Source organism: Passer domesticus, chromosome 1 (genome assembly GCF_036417665.1).
Source record: "Passer domesticus isolate bPasDom1 chromosome 1, bPasDom1.hap1, whole genome shotgun sequence".
In the NCBI taxonomy this organism is placed as follows: Eukaryota; Metazoa; Chordata; class Aves; order Passeriformes; family Passeridae; genus Passer; species Passer domesticus.
In genome coordinates, this window is record NC_087474.1 from 23723363 (window position 1) to 23749943 (window position 26581).

Consider the following 26581-nt stretch of genomic DNA (forward strand, 5'->3'; position numbering starts at 1 on the left):
AGCTCCCACTTGTTCTGTTGGCTTCAAGCCAGCTTTAGATAGGCAATACTTAAAAAAATAATTCAGTTCAGTGTCGGATTATTTGGTCTCTGTGCATATGATATCCTTAGAAAGAGGTCTTGACAGGTTGGATCTATGGGCTGAGGACAGCTGCATGAGGTTCACTAAGGCACAGGGCCAGGTCCTGCACTGGGGTCACAGCAGCCCCAGGCAGGGCTGCAGGCTGGGGGAGGAGAAGCTTGAGAGCTGCTCAGCAGAAAAGGACTTGGGGTGCTGCTTTACAGGCAGCTGGATATCAGCCTGTATGTGCCCAGGTGGCCAAGAAAGCCAAAGGCATCCTGGCCTGGACCAGCAGTAGTGTGTCCAGGCACCCCCAGGCAGTGACTGTCCCCCTGTACTTGGCGCTGGTGGGGCCACCTTGAGTGCTGTGGCCAGCTCTGGGCCTTCCACTGCAAGAAAGACACTGAGGTGAGGAGTGTGACCAAAGGGGAACAAAGCTGGTGAAGGGTCCGGAGCACAGGTCTTACGAGGAGCATCTGAGGGAGTTGGGGCTGTTTTACCTGGATAAAAGGAGGCTTGGGGATGACCTTATCATCTCCACAATGACTGGAAAGCAGGTGGGGATCGGTCTCTTCTGACACCTCTCAAGTGAAAGGGTGAAAGGAAATGGCCTTAAATTGTGTCAGGTGAGGTTCAGATTAAATATTAAAGCTTTTTTTCAATTAAAAAGGCATTGGAATAAGTTGCCCAGAAAGGTGGTATGGAGTCTCTGTCTCTGGAAGTGTTGAAGAGGCATCTGGATGTCGCACTTGGGATGTGGTTTAGGAGTGATCGAGCTGCTTAGTTGATGAAGAAGATGTTTTCCAACCTTAAGTATTCTGTGATTTATGAAATAATTAGTGTATCTGAATGTTTAAACTTTTACTAAATATACTCCTTTCAACTTTACTAACACAGACTGTTACTTTATATTTCTTATTTTGGATAGTCTTCTATTTTGGAGTTCAGTTTTCACACCTGAAAGTACATTAATTAATTGGAATAGGATATAATAAACCTTGCCCACTAAAGAGGTGAATTGGTGTGTGTAGTACTATGTGCTCCTATAAAACCTGCTTGCTTCTAGAATTGCTTATTTGGTATGTGCAAAAGAATTCCTTTTCAACATAAAATATTTCATATCATATGGGGCACAGTTACCTGTGTATTATACACAGATGTGTATAATACACAGATAATATTATACACAGATCTGTGTATTATCCAGCACTGCCAATCTGTATATTGTACAATACTTGCCAAAACCAAGTCAACCTCTTCTCATTAGGAGATAGGAAAAAACTTTATTATGTAATCATTTAATAATGAAAAGGATTCTTAAAAATCTTCCAACCTGTGCAATTTTTCATTTTGTCCCAGTGCTTAACTTTGTAAATTTTCATGCCAATAAAATATTACTTCTCTGATATGTAAGCAATTAAATCAACTTATCTGCATTCTCCTCTTCTGATTTTAACCATTAATGTGTTGTTGTATTAGTCATAAACAATATGAAAATATTGTTTATAAATAAAAGTGGGAATAAACTCTTAAGATGTTGATGATGTGTTCTAAAAAATACATTGCAGTAACATGTTCCTTGTTGAACACCTCTAACTTCTCAGCCAGGCAAAAAAAAATTTCTGCAGTGGAAACCCTACAAAAATTTAAGCAAAAGACTCTAGAAGGAAGGGGGTTGCAAAGTTTAGTAATTTTGCTTTGAAACTGCTGAACTATATAGTCTCCTAGATTGGGCTTGGAGGTGTCTTTACAGATCTTGGCAATAAGATATCAAGTTGAAGGCCAAGTACTGATTTATCATAGGCTTAAAAATTATGAAGGGAAATTAAGCTGACACTTCAAGATGTCATGACTTTATCCATTACTTTAAATTTAAGTGAATGTTTTTCTGAAGGGTATGCTTGACCTCAGCTAGAAGGCATTAAGCTCACGACTGGTATTCTTTGTAAAATTCTCTGGTTGAAAATCAGTCACTCACTGCTGCTCTGTCATGATCTGTAATTTCTTTTCATCTCATTATTCACATGTTTGAGTGGGCTACAGAAGTTAATGTTCCGTCACAAGTCTCTTCTTTCATTTCCCTAGATGGCATCTGAAAGGAACTTGTCAGCTGAGAAAAAATAATATCATTCTTTGACCATTCTAATATTTGTGTTGGTTTTCAACTGGCAGAATGTTCAGTCAGCTGAGAAATAGGACACTGATTTTCTCTTTGAGAGCCTGACTGATCATTCACTTGGGAAAGGGATATATAATCCTCTCAGTCAGGACCAGACCGTTCTGCATAATAAAGTGCATCGACTGTAAAGGGTCCTGTTAACTTCGTCTTTATGAAAAGCCTATTTAATCATTAACAGTGATAGCAAAACAAAGTCTCCAACCAGAAAATAAAACTATTTCAGTAGTTGCATCAGATATTCTGAATAATCGCATAGCAATCTTCAACCAGGTTCTTCTGGAGCTACAATTTAAAATGTTACAGTATATGTAGGATAGTTGTTCTATTTTTTATTGAAAGACCTATCAAATTATGATGTAAAGTACTTGTCTTCCATGGAAATACAAAATCTGTGCAAAGATTCTCAGTAATTTAACACCACTGGCTTGATTCATGCTGCTGTAGACAAACAGGTAGCATTTAGTTTCATATTTAAAGGTTTTGTGTGCCTGTATTTGACCAAGAAGGGTGCTTCAAGGTGAATCCAAAGGCAAGTATGGTGATAAGTATTAGGAGAGGTTATTAATAATGTGAAAGATAGGAAATCAGTCATTAGACTGAATATGAAAAATTAGATTGAATATGAAAAATAAAATCTTTTCCTGGATCAATCAATAGCTGCTTCTTTCAGATTATTGTGGTGATGAGTCATTCACGTTATAAAGTATTTTGATAGCATTAGGAGCAACAGTTTTGAAACATTACGTAGTTCTTAACTTGAACTCTAGAAGATGTTTCTGCACAAATTAAATTTTTCAGTTCATCATACAGAGCAATTATGCAATTATTTTTTTCAACTTTAGTTGGTTTGCTTCTTTAGTTGCTACTTCATTGTTATCTGCAGACAGAATTTAAAGTGATGAACATTAGAAAATAATTGCCAGAAGAATTACCAATGTTATTAATGCTAAATGCAATACAATTTCTGTAAATCAGACTTTGGCAATCTGAACCTAATTTTTCATTGGTGTTTGAAATTAGATTTGACAGACAGAGGAGGCCTGGACCTCCTCTTGGAGTGGGCTCTCATGGGAAGTCTGCACTTTGTATGTTGATATTCATATATGCTCATATATAATTAAAATATATGTATATATAGAAAGGAAGGAGTTTTGGAGAATAGTGGCCATAAAAATAAGAGTTGGAAGTTAGTTTAGGAGCTGTACAAATAAGAAAGAAGGCAATACAAAATATGTCTAAAGGACAAACAGAATTAGACTGAATCAAGTTAGAGCTGCTTATGAAGTTGCAGACAACAGTTCCCTAACGTGATGCTTCATCACCTGAAATCCTGTACCTATGTATCTGTATGAACACTGCTAATCCACTGTGTGGTGATGTACAGTGTTGTTGCTGTCATCTCAAAGGAATTATTCCACCATTTTCAGCCAAGAGGGTGACAGTTTCCCATTCAGTAGGCACCAAATTCGTAAAAGTTCTTTTCCAGGAATTCCTGTGCCATCTGACTGTACCCTGTATTTGCTAAAGTTAAAAAAAAATCAAAATTAGATAAATATTAATGTGATTGCTGTATTTCTCAAATGTTTCAGCAAAAACTGAAATAAAATTCTGAGCTTAAAATGCCTAATATGATTTTCAAAATAGGAGTTTATAGACTGCCTTTTTCAGGGGAGATCCTGCCTAGAACACAGTGACATTCTTTAGTGTGAGGCTGCCAAAGAATAAATACTGTATTTCTTACTCATCACTGGAATCCAAAGAACAGAAGATGCTGCTTGAACACGTGTAAAACTGCAAAGCATTTCCTCAGACTTGACAGAGAAATTAGTGTTCCAAGTCCAAATGCTTCAACATTCTGTCGAAGCCTCTGTTTTTTGAAAAGAAATCTTATCACTAACATATCTCAAGATGTTAAATATATTAATTTAGGTATTTTCATGTAATTTAAATAAGATTTTTTCATAGCTATTTCTTGATTGCTTTGTAAACTGTGTTGTTTGGTTCAATAGAATCCGTGTAAGTACTTGAAAATTGCTCCCTTTGACTAGTTCTGGATGTGTTTGTTTGGTTTTTATTTTGAAACTGTTAAGAGATCGTGCGTTTCTAAAGAATAGTGTAGCAGTCATCTTCCAGGTATTCGTAATCCAGAGGAGTCCAGTGCCTGCTGTAGGGATTTTGTAGCAGTGCTTGCTTTAGATAAAAGCAACATGGCTTTCATTCTGTCTTAACTTTCTCTGCATTAAACAGTGTATCAGCTGTAAATAGGTGTTTGGTTTCAAAAAGAGAGTCCTCCTTAAAGCAGTCCAAGGTTTTACGATAGTGTGCAGCAAGATCACGCTTACACTGGGAATTCTTCTTTTTGGACAAGTTCGATGGAATATCTTAAGATAGTATGTCACAATTGGGTCTGATACTAAAGCTCTTTTCTCCACAGATGAGCAGGTTGTTTTAGTTAAATGCTACATTTTTTTTCCATTAGCATGAAATGCCAGAGCTATGTCTTATGCTGTTTTTCAAGATTGGCTTAGGAAAGAATGATATAAGAGCTGTTAAAGTATCTCATTTAATTTAATTCATATGACAAATTCAAGAGTTTGTGTTACTGTATTTCTATACTAGAAAAGAGACTGGATAATTAATTGATGATATTAACTGTAATGTTAACTTGGAAGTTGGATTTATGAGATGTCTATGTGCAAGGAATGATGCGTTTTTCATATTTACCTCAATCATTTTATGGCTGAGCTTTTGTTTAAGCTCAAACTAGAAAGATCTCTCTATGCTAAGTTTTGCTGAATATTTTCAAGAATTCATACAATTAATTATGCATTTGTGGTTTTTTTCCCCTGAAAGGATCCAAGTGAATGACCAAATTGTGGAAGTTGATGGCATCAGTCTGGTTGGTGTTACACAAAATTTTGCTGCAACTGTTCTTAGAAACACCAAAGAGAAAGTCAGGTGAGTATTTTAGAGGGAAAAAAGAAATTTTAATTAATACTTAAGATTACTTGGCTTCCTTCACAGACCTTTCAGTTTGCCCAGGTAGAATCAGGGGCTTTTAGCCTCTGTGTCTTCTCTCCTTTGATCCCAAGAGAGGGATCAAATACAGTATTACAGTTTTGTTTTGGCTTAGATTTTTAAAATATTACCACCAAGACAAGCTGAAATCGCAGACAGATAATGACTATGCTCTTGATCACTAGTCTAGATGTTCATGGCCTTCAAGCTGTTTGTATTAGTTGGGATGATGAAGGTCATGGGTGTTGGTCAGTGATCACTTCCCTGCTCCACCCATGGGACACTGACCATGTTCACGCTCCAGGGCTGGAGCAGGAGAAGATGAGCACTCCGTCCCTCCGATGCCACCTCGGCACAGAGGAGAGGAGAATATTGGATGCTGTAGTGATAACAGCTGCCAAATTGAGGAAAGTAACTAGTATTAATTAACTGAGTTCCCAGCACCATCTGTGGGTTTCTCTCTGCACCTATACTGTAGTTCATTGAAAGGTGTCCCTGTAAAAGTCCATAAAATAATGAACAGACTAGAAAATGTAACAGATACTGCAAGTACACTTCTGAACTTGAGTGAATGTGAGTGAAAAGCTATAAAATGTCATTAATAAGAACATTGTTTCCCTAGAATTGAACTGGTTTGCCATTTAAAACCCTGTGCAGTCACATAGTTTTTCAATAGTTTGTTAATTTCAGTAAAGATTCAACTCTACTAAATAAATCCAAAAATATCTTTGGCATATTGTAAAAGCAGCAGCCATTCTCTAGTCACCTTTGGTTCTCTTTCAAAATCTCCTCTAGGGAGTACAATTGAATTCTTTAATTAATGAGTTGAGAGCTGACTTCTTTTGAACCATGACTAAGCTATGGGTGGTAATATATGCAGACGCCCTCAGATGGTGGTGCTATATGTTGGCATGCACACTTCCACTAAAATTCTGTAGCTGATCCTGCATGGCATTGAGAAATAATGCTGGGATGTGGATTCTGCAAAGAATCTTGGGGGTGGTTGATCAATCTTTTATTTGAGAGAGGTTAGTTAGGAAAAAAGAGAATATTTGAAACTGTAGTGTAATTATAGGCGAGTATATTTTTGTGTAACATTTACATTTGAAGTTACACCATTACTATTTCTGCAAAGACTCACACATGCTGTGAGTGTTCCTACTGACTAAACTATGAAAATGAGTATATACTTTATTAGGTTTTCTACAGTTGGGACCTTCAAACATAAAATCCTCATGACAGAGAATAGCGTCTTTCGGTACACAGGGCAAATGTTATGTATATTCTGTGTTTGATGTTCTAGTTCAAAATGAAAAAGGAAAAAAGAAAACACTCACATAAAACATATGTATTGCATACATTTAGAATCAGCTTACTTTGTGTAATTATTACTGCATGAGTTCTAGAATACTTGCTTCTGTGGGAAAATAATAGAGGAAGGAAAAAATATAAAGTGATTTTCACACAGAGCTCCCACAGTCTTCTCCCAGGAAATAAATTACAGTGAGACTGGCTGCAATCTAGACCCTTGTCACAAAAGAGGGAGCTGAAAAAAAAGTATTTCTTCACTGTTGTTGAGCTCACATTGTCAGGTGTGCTGTGCACTGGGATCATTGGCTTCTGACAGGTCTCATTTATCGAAGAGAGATATTTGAGTTTCTTCATTTTTCCTTGTAAGATTAAAATACTGAGTTTTCATGGAAAAAATGACCAGTATGTTAGTGTCAAAACTAGACCAAAAAAAGCATAAAATAATATTCAGTTAATAATACATTTTAAATACTGTATGAGTTACAGTATAAAATAATACAAAAATATTAATAATTTATACATAACGAGCATACCGTGTGGTTGGCAGTATCTTACTAATGTGTATTTCTAATTAGAGGAAAAAAATGGGTAGAATTTGGTTCAACTTCCTTAATTTTTTTTATTTTAAACTCCATGGGAAAAAAATGCTCAGAAAGACTTCTTTCTGCTTTATGAAAGCCAGCTGAGAAATGCATGATGTTTTCCCTGGTTTGTGGTAGGCTGGGTGAGACTCAACAAGGTAGCCTTGCATGGCACAGGCTCCTGCTTAGCTTCTGGTTCAGTCCTGAACAGAACCTAGATGGTTTTGTTGCCTGATCTACATTGGTTTTAGTTGCACAAAATGAAAAATGGTTCCAGAAAGCTGTTTTTTGGAGGCAGATATTTCAGGATGCTTGATGTTTTGGCTTCAATACAGGTTTGAACATTTGCTTGTAAAGAAAGTAAGAGCTAATATTGATGAATTTAGATATGAAAGGAAATAAGGTATTTTTAACTTCCTGACTGGTTTTCTTTTGACATGTGACAAAAGAGCCCTGCCTGCTGCTTGTTTTGTGGAGAGAAAAACTGGTTTCTGACAGACCCTTTTTCCTGCTGTGTTAGAGCTAGGATGGAAAATCCCTCATCTTCACCTTCTTTGGCAGACAGTGAAAACCTCTGCACTTGAACTGCTCCATGACATTAGGGACAGCATGGGAGGGTCTGCTGGGACACAATGCCTTTCTTGCTCCCAGCTGTGAGCTCCTGCCTGCTGGCAGTGCAGGGAGCAGTGCAGGGAGCAGTGCAGGGAGCAGTGCAAGGAGCAGTGCTCCCAACCTTTGAGTGCACCATTCCCATGGCAGCTGCCATTAATGATCCGTGTCACTGCAGGAGGCAGGAGCAGGGAAAGAGGTTGCTGCTCTATAAACCCCTCCTGCTTTTCCTGAGGAGGGTGCCCCAGCTGACTGCCAGTGTGTAGGCAGTGTACAAGCACACCTCACCTGATCCAAGGCAAGGCAGCCTCACGAATCCTTCCATCACAGGAGGAATTGTGTTCACACTTCCTTGCATATCTGCTGTTCAGTAGTGTCAGCCTGATGGGGTTTATGGAACTGCTTTAATAGGCATAGTTATCTTTGTGATCATAGCATACAGGATCTGTGCCTTTCTTCTGCCTGGTGTCCTGTACACACAGAGATTTGTGTGCCTTTCACTGGCATTACTTCACGTTTATATCCCACAGCCTTAGGTATCTGAAGTTGTTTTGTCCTTAATCTAGTCAAAGTGCATGCTGGTTTTTATAGCAGGGTTTGGTATGTAAGATCAGTTGTAAAGAAAGGACACTCATGAATAGAATGACATTAAAGCCACTTCATAATTCTTTGCAATAAATGCAGTCAATACCTCTTCAGAGAGCTTGCATAATACCAATACTTAGTGATTTATTTTTCTCCTTTGAGCCTTCTGAACACCTTGAATGATACTGACAGTGGAAGTCATTGACCTAGAATAGATTTTTGCAATTTTTCTACCGGAAAAAATGCATCCAGACTGTCTGTAGCTGACATAGTAAAGAATTTGTGAAAATGAAGACATGGCTTTTACCTTTTGAACTGTTATAGGTGAGGCTGAGAGGAGGTGAAAGAAGAGCAAACATAAGTATCTGCAATTATTTTATCCATTGTTTGCAGTATTGGATTATCCAGCAGAGTCATCATACCATAATGAAAGATCATTGGCTCAACCAGTTTTACTTCCACAGTGACAATAAATTAAATTATTCTTTCTTGTAATGTTTTCTAGAAAGATAATCAGTACCCAGCAGATTTACTCGGGTAGCCTGTGAGGCAAAGGAAAGAGATGGAATTCCTTCATAATCCCAGCTGGCAATCAGCTTCTGCTTTTCAGGATGAGAATTAGTGTCCTCGTGATTCTAATCTGGCAAATACAACTATGAATGCTTTTTCAATTGATGTAAATATCAAGTCTTCTGTATAGTTTTACATAACTGCTTAGTTTACTAATATCTCATATTAGTGGATTTCAGAATTTGATTATATACAGGAGGGATTTGAAATGTGTGTTGTTTCCAATATTGTTGACTGTTGCCCCTGCTCTAAGATTAATGTTTCACAGGGCAGTGCCACACTAATACCACTAATTGTTCTGTGCTTCTTTTGACCCCATTTAGGATGTAATCCATCAGCTTGAAGGTTGTAAGTGGTGCTTGCAGTCATAAAAGATAGGATGAGGAGACAGCTTGACAGTGGGAATCCCATGCTGTCAGGGAGTTTCTCCTGTGTTTTGCTTGCAGTCTCCCCATGGCCTGTGATGCTGAGTATCAGACCTGTTCTTTGAAGCTGCCTGGGTGGTGTTAAGCCTTTATGACCACACTTTCTTCCCCTGTTCATCATAATGAAATGGTTCTGGGAGACCCTATGGTGTCCGCCAGAGAAAGCTCACTCACAGAACTGTATGCCTCCAGGGAATTTTACTGCTTTTTCTTTGAAAATACTCACAAGAGAAAAAAATCTAGTTCTTCCATAGAGAAAACTTTGTCATTTTATCATACTTACTGGATGCAAATATTTGTGCTCAGACAGCTCTGGGAAAGGCAGGATCCCAGGAAAGGAGGACATGGTTCTTGGAAGACTTAATGGATTGATAAGGAGAATAGGTCTTGAATGAGAGACTCATCAGAGAATCCCAATCCTTTGTATGCTGCTTGTATGCTTTTAGCATTTTTACTTTCCTCTGAAAGGTTTCTTTTAAGGAAGTTAACAAAATTCAGTGTTTTACTGGAGAGGCAAATTTTAAATTCGGTGTCCTCCTTTTGCATCCTGTTGTATGAATGTGACTAAACATTTTCTTGGCTTTCCAAACTGTTGCTAGGCACTGAGCGGATGCTCTCATGGTGCCTCCTGAGTCAGTTCTTGATTCTTTTTTAGGGAACCCTGCAGAACCCGTGCAAAACCTGTTCAGTTTACCATGACTTCTACCACCCTGAAAGTTATTAATTGTTTTAATTCTCAGTTGCCAATGAGTTTACCTGCTTTTGTTTATTTAAATTCTGCTGAAATGCATCAAAGTCATTCCATCTTAAATAATTGGTTAGCCAATTTTGCTGTGTCTAATTAGTCTTCTAGATCATTAAAGATTATGTTCTAACAACAGCAGTGCAAATACCCAGCCCTCTGGCTTTTCACTATTAACTGTTCTCTGTTCTAATAAAGAATAATTTGTTGCCATTTTTTGTTTTTCTTATCTGGAAAGTTTTAATTCAAATCAGGGTTCTGTCTCAACTCCCAATTAATTCATAGCCTAAATTTTATCTTGTACTAAATTGTAGATGGAATCTTTCATACAAATTTTTACATTTGTATAGCTCTTATGCAAGTAGCAATTAAAGGGTAAAAAGTAAAAATAATTGATTGTTCTTTAACATCAACTTGAAATATCATTTATTCCTTTCTCTCACCCCATCTTGAGATGAATTTTTTCTGAAAAATATACCATTTCCTAAAATAGTATTTGCATGCCTGCTGTTAGCTTTGTTTGCCACCACAGCATCTGGAAAGGCAGTTTTTACAGTCAGCTCTTTGCAAGAGCTGAGGCAGTGCAGGGGCAGATGAAGTGTGCCTCAGGACCTCGCCACAGCAGTGTGCCCCGGGGGGAATGCTGGTGTTGACAGTAACACTGAACAGTGTGCTTCTGTTGTGACTCCCTGGTCTAGGTAATAATTCTCCCAGTGTGCATGCCTGTGCAGATTTTCTTTTGCTCCTTCTGACTTTGCCTGCCTGTGCTCTCACCCTGTGAAACATTTGGGTCCTTCAAAATTTGCAGGCATTCTCCGTCGTGCAGATCCCCATTGTGGCAGAGGCAGGACTGCTAATTACTGGGTAATGAGACAGGACCCAAACCAAAAGATACCACCCTTCATGTCTGCTTCAGAGAGCTGAATTATGTTATCTGTTTTCTGGGGATTGTGGTTTTGTTCTTCCTTTCCTTGTCTATTTCTTTATCCTGGAATCCAAGCACGGAGCTGAGGGGATTAAAAGAGAAGGAAAGAAAAGTCCTTTGCTCTGCAGTGCTGATTGCTGAGCTGGGACTTCATGCTGGGCTGCTTCAGAAGCCATGTGTGCTTGGTGCACTTTCTGCTTCTTTGATAAACCTGATTTATGGATCCTGCAGAAACTAAATGTGTGCTGCTGTGTGCCAAAGTGGTGTAAACATCTCCTCTTTAATCCACTGTGGTTATACTAAAGATTCCGTAATATGTTTTCTTTCTGGTTTCTGCAAAGTACTCCTACAACCACTGGTAATTGTCCTGTAAGACTACCAGGAGTAGTGTGCTGAACGTGAAAAATTACTCAAGAGTCCTCTGACCCCTTAGCATGGGTGAGATAAGACTGCATTCATCGCTGCTGAGCTGGTTTGTATTCCTTGGCTGTGCCTGTGTAGTAGACAAGCTGTGCCTTGGGCTGTTCTTTGTGCTGAGGCCAGCTGGCACCAGCGTGGCCAGTGCTCCTGCCCTTAAAGACTTGTACCTTTCTGAGCAGGGTGGCCATATGCAAATGGTCCATTGGAAACATCCAAGCTGACTGCTAGGCTTTTCTAACTGTTCACTGGACTCTGAGAGTTCTTTGGTAGAGTATTAGTTAACTTGGGTCAAGCTGTTTCCAAGACTGTTTCAGTGATGTAAAATACAATTTTGATATGATGACCAGTTACTAGTACTTGGAAGCATTCCCTGGCACTGTGTGAGTTACTGGCATAAACATAGCCCCTGTGTCTTTAGTTCTTGCTAATTTGAATTTTATGGTAATTTAAAAAAAATATATTTGCACATTAGGACAGAAAATTAGATGTTTGAGTGTGAAATATATAAAGAAATATTCATTTAAATATTTTGTCTGAATTATAGAATATTTTTCTAGGTATTGGAGCATGGCTTTTAAAATTAAATATAACATGAATGAGTAAGGTTTAGAGGGGCTAGATTTAATTAGGAGCAGCTTTTCTTTTCCTGGAAAAGGGAACAACTTGACAGGTTTTGAATTAGTTCATTCTCAACTTGATTGGATTTAAACATAAACTACTAACCCTGCAACTGCAATATCATCATATATGTTTATTTTGCTAATTTTTGTACTCCTTCATCCAAGATACTATTTTGTGGAAGCTCCCACACAGTTTTGTTACACCTTTTTTAATGGGATACAGCATTGTGACAGCTGGGCAGAAACACCTGCTGTTCATCCTGGCAGGACAACTCACCAAATATATGGATGATGCTGTAGGAGCATTTAGCTGGACTGTGCTGTGAGAGTGGTCTGTCTTGCCTAGAATCTGGATCATGTAATCATCCAGATTAAGAGCATGCATGGTCTGAACTCAGAAGCTTACTGGTGACCTACCTGTATTTTCTTCCTGGATTTCTTCCCTGTGGATGCCAGCAAGGATGAGAGTGAGGGAAGACAGATCTCACCTGATAAAGCAATCTGGTTTTTTTATAAACATGGCCTGCTTGCACTTGCACCTTCTGAACAGAAGTGTCTGCATTCAGGTGTGTTAAAGCACAGATTTAACAACACAGAAATGTGTTTCTTTGAAGTGGTCATTCCTGTAAAAGTGCTGTGGTGCTCTAGCAAATGCTGATTAAATTATCACCCTGTATTCAAGGAAACCTTTTAAGCAAGGATTGTGTTGGAATACTGTCAGGCTGTCTGGAAAGAGATGGAATTGATTCTTAACGTGCACTCTCAGAAGAACAGAGCAATGTAAGGACCAGAATGTGGAGAGGTGCCAAAACATTGAATCTCTTGGCTAATTTTGAAGTACTCTTGAGTAAAGCTAATGTGTCAGTGAGGCCCTAGACTACAATTGATTTCTAGAGGAATAATTAATCTAAGTGCACTGATATTATTGTGTGGGTTTTTTACATGACTACCTAATTGTCTGACTCAATATCCATTTAGTGTTGATAGCAGCATAGTTTATCAGGGGCTTTTATCCAAGAATCCACGATGCTGTGGAGAGACTGCTGAGGCTTTTCTGATGCTTCATCTGTGATTTTGCTGCTCATCCACCAGTACCACTGACACCACTGTTTGCCAGGAAGGCAAACCACATCCTGGGTCAGCACCAAAAGAGGAATGGCCATCAGGGTGAGGGAGGTGATTCTGCCTCTCTTCTCTGCCTTGTGAGATCCCACCTGCAGTGCTGCATCCAGCTCTGGGTCCCCAGCACAAGAAAGATCTGGACTTGTTGCTGTGGGTCCAGAGGAGGCCACAGAGTTGATCAGAGGGCTGGAGCACCTCTTCTGGAGACAGTTTGGGAATGCTGGAATTGTTCAGCCTGGAGAAACAAAGACTCTGAGGAGACTTTATAGTACCTTCCAGTAATGAAAGGGGGCTTATATAAAAGAGGTAGAGTGACTTTTTGCACAGATAGTGATAGGACAAGGGGGAGTGGTTTTAAGCTAAAAGAGAAGAGATTAGGAAGTTCTTTACTCACGGGATAGTGAGGCACTGGAAGAGGTTTCTCAGAAAATTTGTGGATGCCTCATCCCTGGAACTGTTCGAGGCCAGGTTGAATGGGGCCCTGAGCAACCTGATATAGTGGAAGCTGTCCCTGCTCGTGGCATGGTCCCTTCTGACCAAAGGTGGTAAGCTGAAGTCCTACTGTCTGTCTTGAAATTCAGGGTACTTTACCTCATCCTGTGTCTGGGGACAGGATAGAGGCTGCAGAACTTCTGCACAGCAGTTCATCTTACTGGCAACTCAGTCTCCAAGGTCCTTGGAGGCTCTTCCCAAAGTCTGCTTATCTGTACTGGCTTCATACAGCCAGCATCCTGCACTAGATATTACATAGATTGCCCTCTTAGATGTTTCTTACTTGATCTTGAATAACTTCACTCACTCATTGCCCCTTTCTGGTCATCATTTCATGATGTTACTTAGGGTGCTGGTCTCCAGGCAGAGTTCTTCACTTATTTGAATTGGAGTTTTGGATCACTCAGTTATCTCCAGGCAAACCTTTTTTATTTCCCTCTACCAGTCCTCTTGGTTCCAGCCTAGTAGCTTTAAAGATTGCTGTGCACATGCCTGTTGCTGATGCAGGGGTGGGCTGGGTGGATTTACTGACATAAATTTGCACGTGAGGTAGATAGGGTAACAAAGGTCTGCAATCACAGGATCTTAACAGCCTGCAGGAATGGGCTGACAGAAACCTTATGAGGCAAGGGCTTGAGTGAGTCAGGAATCTGGAGCAGCATCCCTTGCAACACTGAGATAGAGAGCAGATATGCAGGCAGCCTCCTGGGAAGAGGTGGAAAGAACATCTTCATTCAAAAGAAGAGAATGGAATGTCAGGCATCTTATTGCTGTCTCAGCTACCTTCCATGAGGCAGAATGGATAAACCCATGTTATTCATACTCTCGGTACAAAGGGACAAAATAACAGGCAATGGAGAGAAGTTGCACTAAGGGTAATTCTGATCAAGGCCATGACAAAATTTGCCTTCTTTTCAAGTCAGGGGCTTAAGTTGGACCGGTTTCCTTCCAACTGAAATTATTCAGAGTGTTTATGAGTTTCACATCATTTCATATCAAGAGGTATAATGGAAGCTCATAGATCATGAATTCCTTATGTGCAGTCAGTGACTTCTGCATTTGAGAGTGCTGTTTGGGAGAGGTTGATCTTGCTCATTATAACCACACAAATTCCAGCTTGTGCTGCTGCTAAATAAAACTGCTTTCTTAATAGGGTTCACACCCCTTTCAGCACTTTGGATTAATTATGTGGCTGTTAACCTAATGGAATCAGCCAGAGTAGGTAATTGAAGACATCTTGAAATAAATGAGATAAATGGTAGCTGAAGCAGCTTCAGACTTGAAAGCTCAGAGGAAAACCATTTCAAAAATCATAGAGTTGATGGAGTTAGAAGGAACCTTTAAGATCATTTGGTTCCAACCCGCTCTGCTGTTGCCAGGGCACCTTCCACTAGAGTAGGTTACTCAAAGCCCCATCCACTCTGGTCTTGAACAGCTCCAGGGATGAGGCAGCTGACTGTAAAAGTCCCTGAGTGAATTTCACTGTAATTTTTTTACAATTGCACATTTACTATACAAAACTGTATTTTAGGAAAGTTTAGAAGATTTTGAATACTGTTACAGCAAACCCCCATTCTTTCTCAGAATGTGTTTGCTGTATTCTCACTTGATTTTTGTTGGATTTAAGGAAACCATGCTAATGTATTTTTAACTGAGCACATAATTCCTGAAGTATTTTCAGGAGAAATCATTAACTCATTTCACTAAAAGTGTGTGCTGCAGAACTTCAGTTTCGCATCACAGATTTGGTGCCTTTGCAATTTTTTTTAGTACCAGTTATTTTCACAGTGGCAATATTTTTAAAATGAATTAATTTTTATAATAATGTTTCTGGTTTCCATAGTTGATAAAAAAATCAATAAGTTATTGCAAGAAGCACAGGTCTGCAGATCCTCTTTTAATAAAAGCTGGACATATGCAGAAGTCTGTGTGCTGTAGAATATTTAAATCATGGATTGCAGGAGACGTAGGAGTTGCTTCCAATTTCAGTAGAATGCTTTTCTTAACCAGCACTACTGTAATTAATTTTCAATTTCTCAAGATACGTAATTCTTTTAGATACTCTAAAATCCATTGTAGAGTCAAATATTAATTACATTTCTAGCTCCATCCCTGTTCATTTTAACTACAACCACAAAGAATATTTCACGGCTGGTAATTCAGCTAAATTGCATGTAGCTCTTGAGTACCAAGGGCAGTTCATGCCTTGTCTCTCTCCTTCTCCTTCCTTCTTTTTTGCAGACTTCAGAAAAAAATCAGTAAAGACCTAAAATTTAGTACAGTGATGACTGTGTCATAGATTTGCTGGGGTTTATTTTGCATTTGCTGGCTTTAATAATCTAGGGGAATATTATTGTTGTGATGTGGTTTAAAGGCTATAAAATGCTCATTTGTCTCAATTCTGTAAACTTGACCAGCTTCTCAAATATATTATTGCTGACAGAATGTATAGTTCTTTATTATAATACTTCTAGCCCTTGAGACTAATAATAAAGTCTGAAGTGCATGTGATTGATTTTGTTGAGCCAAATGATTTGAAATATTTAATTAGCTACTTAGTTGAAGTGTGTGTATTGTGGTTCAGTGACTGATTTTTTGGTCGTGAGTCACAGCCTTATGTCTCTTTCTTGTATTTAAACACTTGTATTAAAAGCTGTTCTGTGAATAAATATCTAATTTGTGCTTAGAATAAATATCTAATTCATGCTTTTAATAACTGCTCCTGCTTTATGGTTTTCTAAGTTCTTTTTATTCAGCTCGCTTTAAAGTGTAACTTTATAATTTATGGTTTATCTCAATTAGTTAAGTATAATTATATGAATGGTATTCTTAAGATTATGGAAATGTAAAATGACAAAAAGTTTGGTTTAGTTTGTAAAAACTGTAATTGCTGGGAACATAGTATTCCATTTTATGAATTTACAATTCTTTGTCTAGAACTGACATCAGTTGTAGATTGAATGCTTCTAAAAACTTATTTTCAGACATTTTGGATATGCCTCACTCTAAAGCAATAAATTTTAGTAAGATAGAACATGACTAGTATATTTCTATTTTGGAAAACATTTGCTTTAAACTTTGTCATTGCTTGGAGACTTTTTTTCATATGTCATTGAACAGCTTCAGGTATCATAGAGTAACTTCGTTTTTAAATGTGATTCAAGCCTTGAAAATCGCATTATTGTGAACTGTGTCTTTGGCATGCAAAAGAAATTCTGTTATTAAGGCTTCATATTTTTACATCCTACCTGATTTTGTTTGTCTGTATGAAAATATTACTGCATTGCAATCTAATGTGTCTAACAACACTTCTAAATTATCAGGAATTACCAGACTTTGGATGCATTATGTGTTGTCTATTCTAAGTTTTCAGTGTAAAAGGGGACTGTATGAAGTATTTTGAGTTTTGTATTTCCCAGGGAAGGTAAATTACGAGGCAGAGGGCCAGAGGGAATCCAATATTTGCATCACTTTGTGTGATTTCATAACTTTACATATTGAGGATCTCCCTCAGGTGTTTACAAATGTGGTGCTCCCTCTACTCTGTGTAAATAATATACTCATGCATAATTTTGCTTAAATTTTTTAATATCAATTACTTTTTTCCTTATTAAATTTTAATTTGTTTTTACATTAGAGGAGACAAGTAGCAGGTACAGGTTAAATCCTTTTTTTACTTCCTTTAGTCATTTCAAAAGTTCATTGTTCCTCCCAGTTCAGTCTGAAAACATGACTGGTTTAGTCTGTGCAATACTTGGCTCTAAAATCAAAATTTAGAGGAAACAGGATCTGTCTGTGAGTCAGTATGCAGAACAGATGAAGTGTAGGGGCCATGAAGAAACATTCTTTTTCTTTCAGCTCAAGGTCTTTGTCATTACTGAGAAGTAATGTCATATTTTGTAATAGTGGGACAGGAGTGCCAGACTGTGATCTGTTTTGAGCAGGATTAAAATGCTGATGTTATTGCCTTGATTCTCTGCTAGTTTCTGCTGTATTTGCTGGTGATGTTTTTAAGCTAAGACACCTTCTTGCAAATTATTTTCAGAGCACCTTGTGCCTTTATTTCAATTGGAGTCACTAATTTTCACCTTTCTTTTCCTTTTGGAAGTAATTAGTAGCTTGGATGTTTTGATGATGTTGAAATAATGTCCAAATTGCAGTCCTTTCTGTAGTGCCTGATTTCATAGAATCTGAAAAATTTTTTGTCATAGGAAATGGACCCAGGGTCATCCACTGTTGCGAAGTTGGCTTACACATGGATGACAAATCCCAAGGGATTTTAACAGTGATAGGCAGTACTAATGAAAAGAGTTTTCATACATGAGATATAATGCACATTTCTGCCTCTCATTCAAATAATAAATTAAATTCATCATTTGAGCCAAATGTTGTGGGAACAAATAATTTACTATATCCAGTATCTCGGTGTCACCTTATTGTGCTTTTCAGCTCTACATAATACTTCTTTCATCTGTAATTACCTAATTATCTTTTTAGCCTTCTAAGAAAATAATTCTTCAGCTTGACATCTTTAAATTGTGCTTTTGTTCAGTAATTCCCAGTGTGTTGGTACTGTGTAATTGGTGTTTATGATTAGTTTTGAGATAGCAAAATATCTAAATATGGTTATGCCAGTATGCTGGGGGAAAAAAAAAAGGGTGGTTACAATCCTAACCAATTCTGAGTTCTAGTTGCTGAAGGCAAGACTGAGAAGCATTCTTGTAAGTCTCAGCCAAGAAAGAGGCACTTCCCTTGTGTTTGTTAAGCCAAGGAAGTGTGCGCCCAGTGTTCAGCTGTAGCTGACAGTGGAGAAAACGTTCCTTAGCAACAGAAGTTCATCAAATAAAAGACAGATTTAAATGCAGCTTAAAATTAAGGAAATAGCGTCTGTCAGATTTTAAAATGTGGAAATAGATTCTGTTTCCTAGACCGGAGGAAGATAAATATAAAGGCTCAGAAATGGAAGAACTTCTAAGTCAGAGTGGGGAGGAGTTACTCTGATGCATGTTCCTTTCACTATCAGCTGCCATAAGTGCTCTTACTGTGCATCCATAACAGCCTGGGCTCCTGTAGCCTTCTGGAAAATACATGGCTCTGAAAGGAATGGAAGTGATGATACTTTACTGAAGCTTGGGGTGGTGGCTTGTAATGGTCCCTTCTGTTTTGCCCCTCCAGTCATGCGACCAGACCTGTCATGGTCTGATCACTCCACTCCTGCACACAGTGCCCTTGTGACAAATCTCATCCACAGAACACATTTGAAACAATCAAAACTATGCATCTTTGGAGAAGAAGGCTACCCTCTATCCTAGAAATGGCTAAAACCCTAGAACTTCAGTAAACAGTAGGAGTAATATTTTTTCACTCTTGTTTTGTCTAGGTTTGTAATTGGACGAGAAAAACCGGGACAAGTGAGTGAGGTTGCGCAGCTGATCAGCCAAACTCTAGAGCAAGAGCGCCGCCAGAGAGAGCTGCTGGAGCAGCACTATGCACAGTATGATGCAGATGATGATGAGGTAACAGACTGTCCAGTGCTTCACTGTTTGCTGTTATTTAATGTTCTGGTTTTTATTCCTATTTCCTTATTTTTACTTGCAACTCAGAGGTCAACTTTTGGACCTTCCCATTACTTTTGCCAATGATTTTTACAGATTTTGATGAAGAACAAATGTATAGAAAAACTTTTCATCATGGATTTAAAGTGTTTGTTTTGTTCCAGAAGAGCAAATATCAAGTTGGTTGATGCTTCTGTAAGCATTCCTCTTCCTTGAAAACCTATGCCTTTCTCAAATAAGGGAGTAAAGTTTGTTTGGTTGCGCACTGAAACATTAAAGTTTTGTCAAAACTGGTAAAAGTTGCCTTTTAATTTGCAGAGAGGTTGAGGAAGTTGGGGGTTTTTTTAGAAGAATTTATATTCTTCTTAAGTCAGAATGTTTTCTGAAATTCTAGGTAAGACCCCTCCTTCCACACACTGTGATTTTGTTTTTGTGTGAACAAATATTCCTCAGGACAGAGAATTAGCCTACCTTGTCCGAAGTGTATATTCATGCCTACTGTTAGTGCGAATGCAAAGATTTTGAAAGTAACAACTCTGTGCAGTAAAATTTCCATAATTTCTTTCCATTCTCATAAAATTCCTAGTGTGCCTAAATACCAAGATACTTGGAAAAATTACTTTGAGAGCTTTTTCAGAGACTACTGCTGTCTATGTTGCTCCCTAAATAAGCTGCTGGGTTTTGTAACAAACTGCTTCCATATAGCTCAAGCATACTGTCATCATTTCACATCATCTTGAGTAATATGGTTTGAAATGCTAGACTCCATGTATTAGTGTGTTGTCATCCTGGGCCAGGTGTTTTTTGGGGTTTTTTTTGTGTAAGGGAACAGTAGGTAAGGGAAGATAGAGAATTCATGATATGCATTTAATTCAGGTTAGTTTTTGTTTTTAGAAAAAAATACTCTTGGCATAGAATCAGGATATATTCAGATTTTGAAACACATTGTTAAAATAGCAATATATCAGAACAATCAGAAGTGTCCCAACAGACTAAGTACAAATCTGTCTAGCCCCAGTAATGCTTTCACTTACTGTAATTTCCACTGATATTAATAATAAAAATATTTCAGTATGACTTAGAATTAATTCTGTCACAGGGACATATGTAACTCATATAAATAAGAGCTGACCATACATACATATGTATGTGTGCCTGTGGGAGACCATGAAGGATAGAAAAATCCATATCCTCTCTGTTCCCTCCTCAAACTACAGAAACATGCAAGTTTCTAACTTCTCTTTAGTCTAGAATTAAATTCAAGAGAAGTTTCTTGAAGGAACTCTCGTACAATCTCTTCAAAAACAAAATGGAGTGAGTAGGCTTTGGGAAAAGAGACTTTTCACAACTCATCACACCGTGCTGTAGATGTCAGGGTTCCAAGACTTTCAGCACCATTTTATGGTGAGCATGGTCTGATTGCTTTCATACAGGCAAGAGAAGGGTGTCCCAAATGCCCGATGATCAAATCTTTCTCACTGTGTACTTACACATAGAGGGGTGTGTGGCTGACCTGTGTGAGTGATTGATGCATTGCACCTTTTATCTGTGGGACACATCCACCTGCAAAAAATCTCAAATTATTTTGTTTCTTACCTTCATGCACCACACAGGTGGCGTTACTCACCATCTGGCAATAAAGGAAATGTTGTTAAACCCATATTGATCAATCCTGGTAGTACTTCAGCCTTCAGTAGGGATTTTTGCTGTGAAGGTGCTAATGGTGACACTGTCACACTGATGGCCATGCAAGAGTTTCCCAGGACAGTACTGAAAGAGGACAGGGATGAGTAGGTGTGAGTAGGTATCAGGTACTTTTTTGATGTGTCTTGTCCTTGCAATTTGGTGGTTACAAACTCTTAAGTCCTGTTCACTGCATAAATTTTTCACAAAAGATACTAAATTCACAAAGTGTTTTCTGTTGGTAGTGCTTTGGATCACAGAGAGAAAATAAAATTGGGCAAGTTTTCCACAAATTTTTTCAATAATCAAGAGAGTTAAAGGTAGTTTTTCTTATTCTAGCACTACCCTGAGAATGGTGACCATCTCTGTGACTATGACATGATTTTTGGCAATGGCCTTTGGAGTACAGAGGAGAGTTTTGTGTTGCATATGAGGAAGGGAGGAAGAAAGGAAAAGACATTTACCAGAGGAGATCCAGATGATCTCATCAATTATCTCTTTTGGAAGGAGAAAGAATTAGGTCTGAGAGCAAATGCAGTGCTTAAAACTACATTGGGATTGTTGAGGGTCATACACATTTCTTACTTGATACCATGTATATATTTGAGACATGGGTGGTAAACATTTTCAGAATAAATGCTGGGTTTAGTTACTAAGGTATGCAGTGTAGCATGTTCCTGTTCTTAATGCTGAGACTTACCAGAAATAGATTTTATTGAATACCTGCAGTAATCTGAATATTACTATTTTTTATTCACCTGACTATACTATCCAGGTCTACTCACATAACTTTGCACCATTCCCAGACAACTGACATGATGCAAACTGTGTTCTAATGCACATCAGTTCAAAGATATTTTTGGTCACCACAAGCACTTCTGCTCCATTTGCTGTCAAATATGAGCATTACTTCTTTGAGCATACCTTGCTCTGTGTGGACAAGTCTGGCTGGGTTTATGTTGCTGCCAGACACCACCACCAGCCCTGCATTCTTTGGCTCTTTTGGGCAAGAAAATCTCAGTTTGCACTGTCTGAATGAATATCTACAAGTGTAGATCACAAGTGTATCATTACTACCCTTCTGAGTCTTTTTCATCAGAGGGAGTAGTGACTCTGACTGCTTGGAGTTCAGGGGTGTTTGGATTGCCCATGTAAGAAGTTTGGCATTGAGGCAGCTCAGAATTACACAAGTTGCTCAGTCTCAGAGCTGTCAAGCCATCCTGTTCATTTTCCTGCACTGTTTAAAATATGGTACCATGGATCTCCCGGTACAGTGCTGCATAAATAAACAAGAAAATGATCTTGAGACTGCCAAATTCTGTGGCTCAGAGACTTCACCACAAGTACAGCAATAACATTTTAAGTTTTCCAGAGCAGGAAGTCAGTGAACTTGTTTGAGTCCTGTGGTCATGGCACGTGACTTGTGTTTGTTAGAGGTGGTTAAACCACAGGAAGAGAATGTGTGCCAGGCATGTACAAGTTCTGATGTTTTATCTTGCTGTGTCACCAGCTCGCTGGATTTCCTCTGTTTTGGAGCTTCTGAAAGTCTTCATAGCCCAAGGAGTATGTAGGTATTTTAGGAGGATCCAAGTTACTTTAAAAAGCAGTATTCTGAGACAGTTTTGGTTTTTGCCAGCTAGTGGGCAGTGGACTTGAGTTGGATACTAAATTTAGAGATGCAGTGTTAGCCTGCTACCTTCTCATTCCATTGCCTTGCAGGAATGTTGCCTGACAGCTATTTGTTGGGCAAGATTTACACTAATACATAGTGTTTCTAAAATGCTTGTCATTTACTATGTAATACTGAAAACTCATCATTTACTATATAAATGCCCTGCATTTCAGAATCTACTGTTACCATGGGCCGTCACAGGGTTGCAGGATGCTTTCAGGTGCTCCTTCATTAAGTTTTTGCATAAAGCCCTTGTGCAGAACTGATGAACATGAAAAGAAGATGGATGTTCACAGTGGAGTCCATGCAAAGACCAGCAGGATAAGTGTGCATCAGCTCACAATTTGTTGTTAAGCTCTCACAAGCCAAGCCCTTGAGCCAGTAGTATCAGCTATTTCTCAGGTGTTACATCCAATAGGCAGCACTGGCATTTCCTGGTGAGTCTGTGCTAGTCACAGTAAAGCTGGGAGAGTATGTTGCCTGTAGAGAGCCTGCTGCAGAGTTTGCTCATCACCAGTTTGTCTAGAGTCCTAAAATCCCACATTTTTTTTAATTTGTAGCATTGTGTCAGAAAATAAAACTCAAAGGCTTTGAAGTAGGCACTGTCTTTGTATTTCCTACTTAGTGTGCTAAGTATGACCTGAATCTGTATCCTTGGCTGAAACCTTTTGAATTTCCTGTGTTAACATAGTGTTCTGTGCACATGAGTCAAATTCTGACATTTCTTGGAATTTTGATTTGAACTTGGTGTTATCTTCTTCATGTTCTACAGCAAATGACAAAAGTCACATAAAGCAGATGACCTGTTCCCCAGAAGTCTGCATGGGGTGGTGCAAAATGTGAAATGAACAATATATTGCAGGATTCTGTTCACTCTGTGGCCACAGACAACTAATTTAATGCAAGTGATTTTTATAATATCACTAATAGTCAAATGAATATTTTTTTCATTTTAAATTCTCATTCATTAGGACATGCTGAGAGCAAAGCAACATTTAAAACCATTGAAGAAAATCTTCACACACACATACAAAAAAACCCGTTGCAATGTACTTGAATATCTTAACACCCAAAGAGTACATTTTTTTAACCAAATTTTTCAGAGAGTACATTTTTTCCAACATCATTAATATGATGCACTCTTGTAAAAGCAATGATTAATCTATGCCATTATGTTTTTGTTCACTCTTTTGAAAGAATTAAATATAAGCCATCAAAGAAAAAAATCAAATGAAGAGATGGGCTTGAGTTATTTTTATATTCTTCAAATTGTGTTCTCTGATTGTGGGAGAATTTCAGCAGGAGCAAAAGCTGTAGCTTGATGCAGCCTTTGTTATGGTGATTTGGGGAAGGTCTATCTGCATTATCCTGGCTGGTGCTGCAGCTCCTTCTTTATGGTTGGGAGTGTTAGGCACATTTCAGAAATTTACTGCTAAGGCAGTTAAACAATGCAAGTAACACATTTTCCCTTTAGAAGTGGAAAATTGCAGCTCATGTTGGTAATTTCATGCTATTAGCTGTGATTGCATATGGCAAAATGGAATGGCTAATATCAGAAGCTATTGCTTTGGATGGGACAGGCTTAAGCCCTGGGTGCTACTGAAGTGAGAAACAGGGCTTTTACATGGATGAATTCTGCTCACCAACACAGAATGAAGGGTCTAAGATTTTCCTTCTAGAGCATGGAAGTTTTCATTGGCTATGGAGTTAAAAATATTATTGCTGTTGCTGGATAAGGAAACAAAATGTATTGCAGGGAACCTCAGGGAGTTATGATTACAACTCTTACCTCACGGGGCTTTGTTATTTGAAGTAAGGCGACTTCTTTTCTGTGCCTTGCTGCTTGTTGTAAAACAGTGAATTTCACATTCTAGCTAACTGGCACAGTGTATGAACAGCTACTGTCTGGTGGTGTCATGTGCAACAAAAGTCAGCAGAGAGAATTCTTTCAGGGAAAGTATGTTTCATGTACTTTTATGATGTATATTTCCTCAATGTACACATTGGTTCTTTTGAACCTGCAATTTGTTTTTCATGTGACTGTAAGATGAAATCCCTTTATTTTGAAGACAAAAGCAAAAGTCCCATTTATTTCTGTATTGTGTAATGTGTTCTTGTCATCCTGGTGTCTTGTTTACTTGAGCTGCACTTTGCTTTGACAGCTACTTTTTTCATTAATTGAAGAAAAAATGACTGTGCTCATTGACATTCATTATGTACAATTTTAAGCAAAATTTTCCTTTGTGTTCATTTTTAGCTGACTGATATTCCTCTTCAAACACTCTGGCTCCTGAGGCCAGTAGCATATTGTCTGCTCTTGAAATTTTCCCCACTAATTTACTTCTTCATATGTTTTCATTTTTATTTTTGTATTCAGTACTTCTTTTTAGCTTAAGTTTTTGGATAAATCAGTTTTAACTGAATTTGTCTGTTTTATTCCTTTGCCAAAATGGGTAAATATAATTGGGATTTTGTATTAATGTATTTCTTTAAAATGCACATGCAGCTGAGCCGGGTCTGTTTTGTTTTACATAAGCAGGGCATGAATTTACTGGTTAATGATCCTGTTTCTGCCTCCTCTTTGCATGCTACAGAGATTTCCTTGCCATTGCTGACAGACCCACCAGGATTTTTTTACTGCAGAAATTACAGTTGTGTATTACCTTATTTATTTCAGGGATAATGACTGCAAAATGGAAAGTACATGGACTGTTATATTTTGTCCCCACAAAAATTTATTTCTCTGAAATCTCAGTGAAATTTTAAGAGCTAGTCTTTCTGCTTCTTGTTGCCCTGATGGTATGTGAAGGCGACCTTACATGCTCCTGGAAAGGGCCAGGAGAGTTAGCAGCCAAATTTTCAGTTTGTACAGCTACTGCACATAGCCAGGGACAATAAAATAGAACCAGAAGTTACTGCAGGTGCATTGTAACAGAAGATTTTTTAGTGTGTGCATGAGATCTAGACATACAGAATGACAATTTCAGGTGTTGTTTTGTTTATCTATAGTGCTTACATGCCTGAAAACTCCAGTGAGATGGACTATGTATTCTTTGCTTCTCTTAAATAAGGAAAGAAGAAGCAAAACCAGCTCTTAGCTTTTTTTTTAATAGAAGACTATTGAGATTCTTAGCCATATATGCTTAGTAGGCATGAAGTATATAAAATAAATGGTTACTGTTTATTTCATTGGAGAATATGTTACTATTAATAGTGGCATCAATAACTTGCCAAAAAAGTGCCTCACTTTACAGTGACTATTTTAAAGTATGAATGTGCATGTTGGTGACTTACTTTCTTTTTAGTAGTTCTTTCAACATCATAAAATTTTACTGTACTATTTTATGCTTTCTATGTGTTTTGGCTTTGTTTTTTAAAATGTCAATGGTTTAAGAAAAGAGGAATGTAGGTTTTTCATGATCTTTAAAGGTTCCTTTTAACCCAAACCATTCTATGATTCTATGTGCTGTCTGAGTGTCCTGTGTACCTGGGGTCAACATCTTGTATGCACTGCTTTTTAGTTTACAGAGATTCACATAAGCCTAAACAACAGCTGAGAAACTGAATTAAGATAGGAAGCTGAGGTTTGGACTTTTGTTCAAACATTTGAGTTCTTACCTCATGTTTTGAAAAGTCCTTTTGTCAAAAAATTACACAAATAGATAATTTTAGCACTATGGGGAATATACTTCTGATAATAGTATTATGTTTCTTCATCTCAGGAACTGAAAGTTCATGAAGAAAAACTTTGAATAGTTTTGTCAAAATTTTGGTGGTGTTACTGTATAAACATGAAAAAGACTGCACCGGTCCCCCCGCCCTTCCTTTTCCATGTATTTATTTAGTCCCAAGCCTTATAAATCCAGATGTGGTCCTGAGGGAAGTGTTTGCTTTATAACGTGTTTGCATAGTCATCTGTGAGCCAGCAGGCTGTTGGTGATCCGTGCACGCTGCACTCCAGCTTCCAGAGGGAGCCTGCAGGAGCAAGGTGGTACCATTCACCTTAGGGATG

The 26581-nt window shown here is 38.2% G+C and overlaps 1 protein-coding gene and 1 long non-coding RNA gene across 8 annotated transcripts in view; one reads left to right on the forward strand and one right to left on the reverse strand.

The window, feature by feature from the left end:
• The window catches only part of PPP1R9A (protein phosphatase 1 regulatory subunit 9A), a 131155-nt gene that overhangs the window by 68945 nt on the left and 35629 nt on the right, over nucleotides 1–26581 (forward strand). For all 7 annotated transcript variants that reach the window (XM_064410536.1, XM_064410561.1, XM_064410526.1 and 4 more), the window contains exons 5-6: nucleotides 5093–5197; nucleotides 19040–19175. In XM_064410536.1, coding sequence (XP_064266606.1) covers nucleotides 5093–5197; nucleotides 19040–19175 — 241 coding nt within the window. The remainder of the gene's footprint in view (nucleotides 1–5092; nucleotides 5198–19039; nucleotides 19176–26581) is intronic.
• LOC135287256 (uncharacterized) lies at nucleotides 3492–4109 on the reverse strand. Its single transcript, XR_010351048.1, has 2 exons — nucleotides 3981–4109; nucleotides 3492–3760 (listed from the first exon to the last, which is right to left on the reverse strand). It is a non-coding gene; the product is annotated as an uncharacterized LOC135287256 (long non-coding RNA).